This window comes from Alligator sinensis, unplaced genomic scaffold, assembly GCF_000455745.1.
Source record: "Alligator sinensis unplaced genomic scaffold, ASM45574v1 scaffold215_2, whole genome shotgun sequence".
Taxonomy (NCBI): domain Eukaryota; kingdom Metazoa; phylum Chordata; order Crocodylia; family Alligatoridae; genus Alligator; species Alligator sinensis.
This window is the reverse complement of record NW_005842400.1, coordinates 866,616-877,837: the sequence shown is the minus strand read 5'-3', so window position 1 is coordinate 877,837 and position 11,222 is coordinate 866,616. Positions and strand designations below refer to the sequence as shown.

Sequence of the window (11,222 nt, the reverse complement as noted above, 5' to 3'; positions counted from 1 at the left end):
AGGGAAGAGGGGGTCCGGACAGGCCAGCAAGCATAAACCCTCTCCCCCATCTTAGGCTTGTCACACCTCCCTGCACATGCCCCCTCTACACAACTAGAATTTCACACCACTTGGGAAGAAAGGTCTCCCCCAATGGTTTCATTACCCCCCTTTCCCCACCACCAATGCCACAGTTACCGAGGTGGCCAGAAAGGCGGGAGTGAGGGAAAAAATGCTTCCATGCCCTCGACCAGTGCTACACCTCAGTGTGTTCTTTAGGGTGCCTCTCCATTCCCAGAAGGATAGGCACCTGGGAAGGGGATTAAACCAGCTGTTGGGAATATTGCAAAGCTGCTGAAACTTCCCCTAAAAGCAGGGGCCAGGAAGGGGATTTTATTCCCCAGGAAGACTCAGCTCAGCACCTATTTGATAACAGAGGGAGGGTCTGACCTTCCCCCTCAGCTTGGGGGAGTAAGGGGTGGTGGTACACGTGGAACTCAAGTACTGGGAGACAAAGAAACTCCCCTCACCCCTGAAAATACAAAGAGAATCAGTGGTTCACCCAGGATTAGAAACCAGGACCACCTTCCAGAGTCCATAGTGCCTAAGTACATCCTCCCACCCCTGGAAAAGGCATTGCATCCTTGTCAGCTTCATGGAACTATCCCAACTCCAATCAGTCTAGAGTGGAGTGCTGGGCAAAGGTAGGAGATTGGCATATAGCAGGAGTGGGCAATTATTTTGGGCAGAGGGCTGCTTACTGAGTTTTGGCAAGCCATCAATGGCCGCATGGCAGGCAGCCAGGGACAGATAAATATTAATTTTCTAAAATTTTTAGGGGCCCCACAGGCTGGATAGAATGGCCTGGCGGGCCGCATTTACCCACCCCTGGCACATATGTTTGTTCAGTATGAAAGCTGCAGGTCATGAGGGAAGAGCACTAGCAGAGCTCAGGGGGCAGGGAGAAGAGGAGAAAGTGAGCTCCCAAGACCAGCCAGACAAGGGAAGTAGTTTTGTTTGGATGGTTGGTTTTTACCCAGAATGCACAGGAGAGACCCTGACAAGGGAAAAAACAAAACAAAACGTTTTGCCAGATGACCTCCGTCCACTCACTTCTGTTACATTCAGAGGCCAATGTTTGGTTGTCTTCTTTCTTACGGTCACCCCAACAGATCCGGTGACTGCCACGCAGCGCAGAAGTGAGGCGCGATGGCAACAGCAGCCTCTTTCACTTCAAGAGACAGTGAAGCAGCACCCCACCAACAGAATACAGCCCTGCTCCTGGCAACCCCCCACCCCATGTCACCCACTGTCCCCCCATACCCTGTGAACCCCAGCACTCCCAAGGAAAGGGCACTCCCCAGCTGTCTGAAACTTCAAGTACACAGAGGGGTTTTCGCTTTCCTCTGAAGATCTGGCATTGGCCACTGCCAGAGATGGGACATCAACTCAGATGGGACTCTGCTCTTTCAATGCTGGGGTGACAACTTAGAATCACAGAAAATGAGGGCTGGAAGGGACCTCAGGAGGTCATCTAATCCAACCCCCTGCTCAAAGGAGGACAAGCCCCAACTAGATCATCCCAGCCAAGGCTTTGTCTAGCTGGGTCTTAAACCTCCAACCTTCTATATGTAAAATGCCATTGCCTTATAGATAGGTGGCAGGGACCAAGAGACTAGGAGGGGAGTTGTGCTGCCTTTATTCTACTCCTGCCTGGGGTGGTTATTTGGCAAGGAAGGTGCAAGCTGGCCTGAACATCTCAGTGGCACAACCTGCAGGCAGAGGAAGTCAACAGACCGTTTCCATGCCATCAGCCTCTCCTAGACTCTGCCAGAATAGGATTTACCACTTCTGCTACAACTTTGGCACCCTTGCACCCAGGAAGGGATGGGGCAACAGTTCAAAGTCTCCATCTTATCTGTGGAGAGGAGTGGATAGGGGAGGGGGCTTAGGTCTGGTAGGGTTGCTGGATGGAGGTCACTCCAAGGTTTGGGGAAGTGGCGAAGAGAAGGGTAAATATCCAGGGTTCCTCCAAAATGTGACTTGCCTCTTCAGATCAGAAATTGCTGCTTACCCTTAACATCCTTCTCCAGTTTAAGTGAGCCAAAGACCATCCCAGACACACAAACACTTTAATACTACAAAATACTCTCTTCTCTAAGGACCATCTAATACCACTACAGTTTGTGCAATCACTGCATTTATTATTCATTTTAAAACTCTCTCTCTCTCCCTGTAGAAATGTCATTTTTTTTTTAACTTTTCTCTTTTTTGCAAAACTAGTCATTTCACTTTTTCCACTCCATCATAAAATCTCCTCTAAAAACACAACAAGAGAACATACATGGCACAGACACAGAGAATGCTTCCCTGTTTATTTGTTTTCTTTTTTTAGGGGGGAGGGGGGATGCTTTTGAATAAACCCCTCGTCTGACCTCATGCCCTTTCTAAAGGGCATGGGTGGGACCTTCCTTTCTATCTCCCGGTAAGAGTGGGGAGAAAAATTCATAAAGGTGAGTATATAAAGCCACTTTTATACCAGCATAAATCTTCATCAATCTCTGGTAACTGGACCACACAAAGCTTGAGGGTCCTACTGCACTCAGAGATGGTCCTTAATTCAAGCAGTAGAGAGGCTCATGCTTTTAGATCCAGAGGTTCAGTCCCTGCAGATAACCCACTCAAGGTAGGGACATCACCCAAAAGTGGTCTAGCTACTTCTGCTGACTGGATCATACTTCTTTCCAATACAAAGTTGATCTAGGATGCAAGTTCCTCCAAAGCCCAGTAGCCCCCTCACCTCCCAACTGCAGAGAAGGGTCACCAACTGTCTGGTCCTCATAGAGGTTCCCTACAACAGACCCATCTGCAGCTCCTAATGGACAATCCTGTTATTCATCACTCCAGAGGAAGGCGAAAACCCTTCAGTTTGGAAACTATCCAAGAACACCGAACAACAGACACCGGGGGCGGGGGGGGAAAAAAAGAATTTGGCCAAGTAAACAATTCTTGGCTAAAACACGTCAAGAGTTTCCTATTACAAGTTCCCTTTTTATCTCCCACAAACTTTTTTGAACATTTCTGAACTTCATTACCACAAAACAGGAACACCACCACATACACGCCAAACAGTAACCAAACGACTAAAAAAAAAGTGACTGGCCAGTATGCATCTACCCCATAAAATAGTTCCTCTTATCTTGCAGCCTCATAAAATAATTATTTTCTAAAAAACTTTTCCTTTTAATACAGGTCTCCTTGCTATTTCCCCTAATATAGATATTCTTCCCCTGTCCCAAGCCACCTGTCCTTGAAGCTGCAGCCATAAGAATAAGCTGTCAAGAAATAAGAGAATCCTGGGTGCGCAAGGTGAAAGAAAGATGCAAAAAACTCAAAACCCACAAAGACAACAGGCAGATATTAATACACACATACATACGCATACACACACACATTACAGGAAGCCTTGAATTGGTGAATGAATGGGGGGGAAAAAAAAACTCCTTCTCCCCACTCCCCTGCAAACATAGCTGCTAAATATTGTGTGTTAAAAAAATAATAATAATAATGTGCACACAGGGTGAGAATAACAGCACCTGGAAGCATCTCTCAGATGGCTGACATGCAGCTTGAATTAAACTGGTTTTAATTTGCACTTCTTGTAGTTTTGATGCAAATCCCTGTGGACACTTGTTTCAGATTAGAACCTGAATTCTGATGGCCACCTGCAAGAAGTGTGAACTCCACCCAGTTCAATCTGCTCTTTGGGTGATGATGAGCCATCTGGACAGAGTTCCTTTCCCACATTCCCACCCACTCCACATGCATATAAAAGGTAAGATAAATGTATGGGTCCTATGATGAGAGGGCCCAATACCCTCCCACTCACAAAAATGGTATCAAGGCAGATGCAAGGACACAAACAAAGATGGACTGTATCAGCCTCTCTTCCCCTTGTCTCCGCTTTCCTCAGATTCAGCACCACACCAGCGGAAAAAACAAAAGAAGGGCATCTTACCACCAAGCTCATTCACAAACAGCAGAGTAGAGTGCTTTTGTGGCTTGGAAATTAACAGCACAGAGGGGAAGGGGAATGATGGAAGCTGCACTCACCTGCTCCCAGGTGCAAGGGGTGGGGGTGATTTCAGATTTTTTTTTTTTTTTAATCATGTTCAGTAAGAAACTAGGGAGTTGGGAGAAGCATATGCATGCACACACACTCGTGCACATGTGTAAGAGACCCAGTAAGTCTTACAACAGGTTCTTAGCACCTTTGGTTGACAATTGTAGAGGCAATTTCAGACCTTGGAAAGGCAGAGGTGAATCCACTCCAGTGCACCAACCGAACAGATCAAACCGAGGAGACCACCTTCCTGCCACCAGCAGGGCAAGGATAGTAAAATGATTTGGTGGAGCTCTGTGCAAGATGACCTGTTGGCCACACCCTGCTGGGGCACCATCACTCCAAGTACATTTCTCCCCCTGGACTGAAGGACGGATGTGCAGTTCTCCCACTTCCACCACGGAAAAGCTTAGGAAGGCTACTTTATGCCCTGTACCCAAGCCAGTGCAAGTGATGAACACTAGGAGGAAGATCCAGAATGGAAGCAACAGTCCCAAAGAGGCTGAACATATTGGAAGATCCAGGAGGGAAGAAGCAGAAGAAAGGAAGGAGTAAGGGCCCAGGTGGTCTCAAAATGCCCATACAACTGCCAAGTTAGCACCAATCATAAGAGCAAGAAGGAAGTGAGCCTGGGTCATGAACTGCAAGAGCAGACACCCATATGTGGGCTGTGCTGCAATTGGGTTCTGGCCACAATGCTTTATGGTCTGATCTCCTGTCCGTCTTTCTGATGATGTCAGGTATCATTGGCCAGATGGCAGGAGAGAGCCAATCCATACCACAGAAAGGGGACAAGATTAGGAGCTGCCTCAGAAGACAAGGAGAAGAACCAGAAGGGACCATGTACTTGTCATGGGCTCCCTTTTTGACACCCCTTGCCCTCCCTACCAAGAGCAAAAGCTCACCAGCACCTTCAGGTAGGGTGGTGGGGAGATCCTTCCCTGCCCCAAACACACATACACACGCACATTCTCCCCACCCCCCAGGCTCCACACCAATTTGACATGTTCCTTGAGGATCAATAGCTTCCCACCCCACCCACTCACAGCGGTGACATCTGGGAACCTCAGATTTCTAGCCTCCCTCACCCCCATCCCACCCCAGTCTCCAAGCAGGAAGGAAAAAGAAAAAAAACCCACAAAAAAAAAAAAAAAAAAAAAAAGGGAGAGGGAAGGGGGGAGAAGAAGAAAACTAACCACAAGCCATTCACACCATGACTTCTCGCAGCAGAGCCTCCCCCACCCCGGCACAGGGATCCAGCTGCTCACTTGCTGCTGCTACCGCCACCTCCTCCACCCGCTGCCACCTTCTCGAAATCCTCCGCATTGCAGAACTCCTTGATGGTGACCGTCAGGAGGTTGCTGGTGACATCCGTGACCACCACATTAGAGCATGGGGACATCTCGGGGCGCCAGTCGCCTGCCTCTTGCTCTGGGTCGGAGGAGGAGAGGGATGATGATGGTGGTGTCTGGCCCCCGCCACATCCCCCCTGGGGTGACCGCTTGCTGGTTGCTGCTGACTCGGGCGGGATGGAGAGGTCGAGCACTTCTGACTCTCGCCAGTCAGGGATGGCAGGGCTGAGGGTCTCGGGAAGCAGCTTTGGGGGAGAATCGTCTGGGTCAGATGAGGAGTGAGGGGTGGGTGAGGGACAGCCGGAGGAGCTGGAGCTGCGGGCATCGTAAGGGGTGGAGCCCACGATCAGCCCACAGGAGGCTGCTTGGGAACCCTCTGCTTCCGTCTTCCCCTCCAGTGATGAGGCTGGCGTGGCGGACGGCTTGTTATAGAGAGAGAAGGTGCCGAACTTCATGTGGCGGATCTGGGAGCGGAGGACGCTCTCACTGAACTTCTTACTCTTGCCGATGACACGGTTTCTGGAGGGGATCTTTGGCCGAGCCAGTGCCCCTGACCCATTGGTGGTCTTCCCCCCCTTATCAATGACCTTTAGGTTGAGGATGATGCGGCTGCGCTTGGGCTCACGAGGCTTCACCTTGCGGTTGATGATGCGGACGGTCTCCGAGAAAGGCGAGACTGGAGGACGGATGCCGGTTGCCCCGCCCATACTCCCGCTGTTTTGGGGGTCCGGGCGGGGCAGGGGGCGGCGGGACATGCGGTGGCATCTCCGGATGTCCTTCTTGAGCCGGTGTACAGCGGCACTGGAGTGGAGCTTGGGTGACGAGGTGCTGGAGCCAGGCTTGACAGAGAAGTGCACATCCCCAATGTGGAGGGCCTCCGCTTGGGCCCGAGCCTGCAGTGGTGGGGGGAGGGGGGGAAAAAAAAAAAAAAAAGAGTAGTTAGAGATGCACCCAAGACCCGGCTAACCACAAGTCAAGGGCTCTTCAACTTGGGATGACCCAAGGCCGCATTAGCCACACCTTGTCAGGAGACAAGGGCCGCAGCCTCACTTACATAGAGCATAACAATACATACATGACTTCCACGGTTACATAACCTCCCTGGTGTGTAAGAGGTAACTGGTGTTCTTCTGTGAATCAGACAGAAGGCCTATTAAAGTCCTCTCTCGGCCACAGCCTTGGCCTTTTAGGTCAAGCTCTGGCTGTTCATGCTTTTACCTCTGGAAGTTCCCAGTTCAAATCCCAATACGTCAGCTAAGGCAGTGACTATCACCATTATATGATTTTCGATAGTTGAATACAAACCAACACATTCGTTTTGCTCAATGACAATGAAAACAACCCAGGAATCCAATCTGGGAGCAGGAGAGTAGACTGGGCTGCAGCCTGCTAACTATCAGTTGTTGTGGGATGCACATATGCACATGAGAGAACTTATGGCAGGAGGGTTGGTTATATTTTACGCTTTCCTAATGTCTGTTTTTTGGACTACTGAATAGACATCTCCCCTGAATGAGGGAGTGCCTGGGAAAGGGCTCAGAAGAACCTAGTGCCACAGATGCTGAGTTACAGTGGATTCCCGGGAGAGCTGTGCAGCCTATTACCCCAATAAACATCTGGATATAGGCAGCTCAACACCAAGATCTGGACTGCAAATTCAAAAGTCACTGCCAAACAGGGAGCAAAAGCTGCATAAACAGCTCACTGGGTTTGATTCATGGAGGAGACAAAAGCAGGGTAACGGAAGTGTTATTCCCTACTACCCCACACTACTGAGATTAATGTCCTATAGAAGCCATGGGAGAAATGTAACCTGTGAAAGGGTAATGGAGGCGTTGGTGATCTGACAGACTAGAAAGAGGGGAAAGATCTCAGATTTATGGTTCACAAATCCATGGTTCCTAAGGGGAGGGGGGGGGGGGGGGAAATCAAAAAAAATCAAGAATTTCCAGAATTCTTGAGGGCGATACCTTTTATTGGACCAATGATATGCTTGGTACAGACCTAGACAAGCTCTCAGGTATCACAGAACCCTTCCTCAGGCCTACTACAATAACCAAAAGCTTGCCTACATCTATCCCAACCATGCAATTCGTCTTTTTTAGCAGGCTTGCCACAAACTAGTCCATACTCTCGAGTACCACTCTGATTCCCTTCCCCTGCTGCTGCTCTGATTTTTTTTCCCCTTCCCTGTCTGCTGCTGTGCTGCCTTCTCCCTCCCAGGTTTGCCAAGTGCTGCACACAGAGGCTTTCCATGCCACTTGTGGCACCCATGGCACAGACTGGCCACCTGTGGCCTTGGGGGACCTTAGGTCTGATCCAATTTCACAGTTCCCGTGTTCCTATTACACCCTGACAAAGGTTGTCCCAGGCAGACCAAATACCTGTTTCAAGTAACAGATAAGGTAGTAAAAGTGCAGAAAGGCACCTTCCATCCTCAGATCTGCTCTTGGCTCATCCTCCCAAACAAACTGATTGGGAGACATGGCAGGTGACCTTAGGGACAAGAATTTATCTGCTCTTCGCAAGGACAGCTCTTGGAGCCTGAGCAGGATCATTTGCTAAGCCCAGCATTTGCAAATTGAGGTTTGAGCTGGAGACATGGTAACCCAATGAACATGGAGCCCCATGGTGTAATTTCCATCACTTCTCAAAGCAGATTTGCACTGTAAATGGTGTCTATTAACATTAAACACTTCACCTATCTGAAACACAGCACCTCTTTACCCAAAACAGACTCTTTCCTCCAAAACCCAACCCTGGCTAGAAGTAACCTGATATTTTGGCACCACACCCACCATTCATCTTGCCAGTTAAGAATCAAGTGAGCAATTTCTACCATCTAGTGACCACAGAGAGAAGTGCAGTCCCCAGAATATGCCTTCCTTTCCATCCCATTTTTTCACATTCCCACGATGAGGGTTCTCCAGAGGTCTGTGTGAAAGGGGAGGAGGAGTGGCAAAGGAAGGAAGAGCATGAACAAACACCCATCATTACCAGCAAGCCTGTACCTCCAGCCTGATTCTATCTCAGAAGATTCCATTGCCTGGGTGCACTTCAACCACAGCCCCGCATTTAAGGAGCACAGCTTCCACGATCCCCTTTACCTCCCCCAGGAGTAAAGAAGTTAGGAATATGGTGACATTTGACTCCCCTCTGGGAGAGCACTCTAAAGGCTTGTTTGTGCCAGAGATTTTACACCTTCAGTTAAACTGGCTGACAAATAAAACACACTAGATAACGCATGCTTCTAAAGGCTGGAATGGATGCTCTCCAAATGTTTGTCCCGCATTGCCAATACTAGCCATTTATCTTAGGTGAAGATAAAAAAAAAAAAAAAGTCTAGCACAGATGAACCTTAGCAGGCATCACTTTTTGGGGGAAGTATCCCAGGAGCCAGCTAGAGTTTCACTTCTCTCAGGTTCATGCATTATTCCATGCCCTACACACCGCACAGAATGGCTAATTAGACAAGGCTGCTGTCCCAAAGATCTTGTAGCCCAGCATGCACTGAATGACTACTCACAATTTTTCATCCTTCAAGTCACACTGATGGTCATTTCCTATCAGACATCACTTAACCAAGCCAGGCCTGCTTTCCATTCTATCCCTTTTTCTCACACATTGCCCTAGCCCCTCAGCCATTTCTGCTGCTCTTCAAGCTCCCTTCAGCTGCACATTACCAGGTTGTTGGGGGGGGGGGTGGACTGGAATGTCCAAGTCCAAAGACAGTCACATGGATGTGGCGTGAAGAGAAATCATTAACCCTCTGATCCAGGACATGACTCTACAGAACCATATGCACCCCTCTGGCTTTTTTGCTGATGTATCCCAGTAATCTCACATATAATTGGCTGTCTGCTGTTAAACCCCAACCACAGCATTTCTTTCATCTTCAGTTTCATGGTCCTTCAGAATCTGTATCTTACTGTAGTTAGCTGGGTAGTCTGAAGTCTCTTTCTTTGGATCTCTTGAGCAAATTTCAACAACCTCTGGAGCAGCAGGACATTGATCATTGTGGTTCTTCTGCTTTACCTGGGGCAGGTTAGTCAGTTATGCCTTGTGGCTGACTGTGTAGTTTTACTAACAGATTTAGACCAGGGTGTCAAAGACACAGTCCACTGGCTGGATCCAGCCCGTGGAGCCCCTTCATCCAGCCCCAAGTGCTGCCCATGGGTCTTAGAACTGATCCACAGGCAGCCTGTGGGGTGTGGCAGAGACCACAGCATGCTGCATGGTGCCCACTCTGGCCACTACGCCCCAATGTCCACTTCAATATGTGGCTGCTGTGTGCAATACAGCCCTAGAGGCCAGAGCAAAACCATGCTGCACACAGCTCCCATTCCAGCCACCCCAGGACACATGCTAGATTCAGCGTGCAGGGCCAGCCTGGGGGTCCAATCTGGTCTGTGGGCCAGCTCCATGGGCCAGATGAGTCTCACACGAGTCTGGGTCGTTATGGATTTGTATGGGATGGTCTGGATAGGAATGATCCTGCCTCAGGCAGGGGGCTGGATTAGATGACCTCTTACAGTCTCTTCCAGCCCTGCTTCTCTATGATTCTAAGTCAGGCACAAGGCAGGGCAGGGTAACACCTTAGAGACCAGTTGGTTCTCAGAGGTACAATCTTTCATAGATAACAACATACTTCAGATGCCATCACCTCTGAAAGTTCATGCCTCTCTGAATCAATTAGTCTCTACAGTGCCACCAGGCCCTGCCTTCTGCTTTGCTATTGAGTGGTCAGCTCACACTGACTGATGATGCCAGCCTCCATCACTCACCTGTTATGTTTTCCAACAAGCACCTTTGTGCTTTTCCCCCATGCTGTCCCCCCTATTTGGTTGGAGGTCCTATAAATGCCTGCCAGACTACCTTGTAAGCCTCCTTTCAGTGTCTCCCTACAGCTCTTCTGCCACAATGCCAACAAGAAACTTGACAACTGCATGTTGGGCTGCTGCTGGGCTAACAGCTGTCCCTACCAGGCTGACCAATACAACTCTCTTGGCTTCTCTCATCTATTGATATCAAATCAATTACCTCTTCTCTCCTATTTTGTTTGTAGACTCTTGGAGGATGGGCTGTTTTTAGTCAGTGCTTGCACTCAGCTTGGTACAGTAGAGTTTTGAGTCAATGGCTGGGGTTCCTTAGTGCTATGATACTAAAAATCTTTTGCTTTTTACACCTACAGCATGAGGTACTGGTTTGCTTTTTTCCAGATTATGTCTATTTCTTGCTTCCTACTTATTTTGCGTCTCTGCCCTCCCAAAGCCTCCCTATGCTTGGAATGGAATTAGCATGCTGTTTCCCTCCTCTGCCAGGCTAGTCAGAAAAGCTACAAGTTTACATTCCTTCCAAGTCATTAAATTGTAGATGTTCATTACTTAGTTTAACCCAAAGGACAACATGTCTGGAAGAAGGGAGCGTGCACACTCCAATTCACCTCAAATTTCTTTTTCAGGTAAGGTTTCAAGACACATTAGTATCAGGTGCTTTATCTATGATCCAGAGAACTTGACTCCCCTGCTCTTTCCATCAGCTACTGTAATTCTACCAAAAGTGCGATCAAGTCTGTCAGACATCCTCCTCAGAAACTCCCCGCTCTGCCCCATGAAGGAGTTTTGCTGTCCCATTTGTTCCTGTCTCCTGCTCCCAGCTCTACGCCTATCTCCCTGCTGCCCTCTATACACAAGGTGACCTCCTAACCCCATGTCTCAGAGTTACTGCCTTTCCTTTCAGATCTCTGGCAAAAGAACCCACCCCTGCTT

At 48.9% G+C, this 11,222-nt stretch overlaps 1 protein-coding gene across 1 annotated transcript in view; it reads right to left on the bottom strand.

The window, feature by feature from the left end:
- Window positions 1–1,004: 1,004 nt before the first annotated feature.
- The window catches only part of CBX6 (chromobox 6), a 16,911-nt gene continuing 6,693 nt past the window's right edge, over window positions 1,005–11,222 (bottom strand). Inside the window, exon 4 of the mRNA XM_014522818.2 lies at window positions 1,005–6,347. Coding sequence (XP_014378304.1) covers window positions 5,367–6,347 — 981 coding nt within the window. The 3' untranslated portion in view covers window positions 1,005–5,366. The remainder of the gene's footprint in view (window positions 6,348–11,222) is intronic.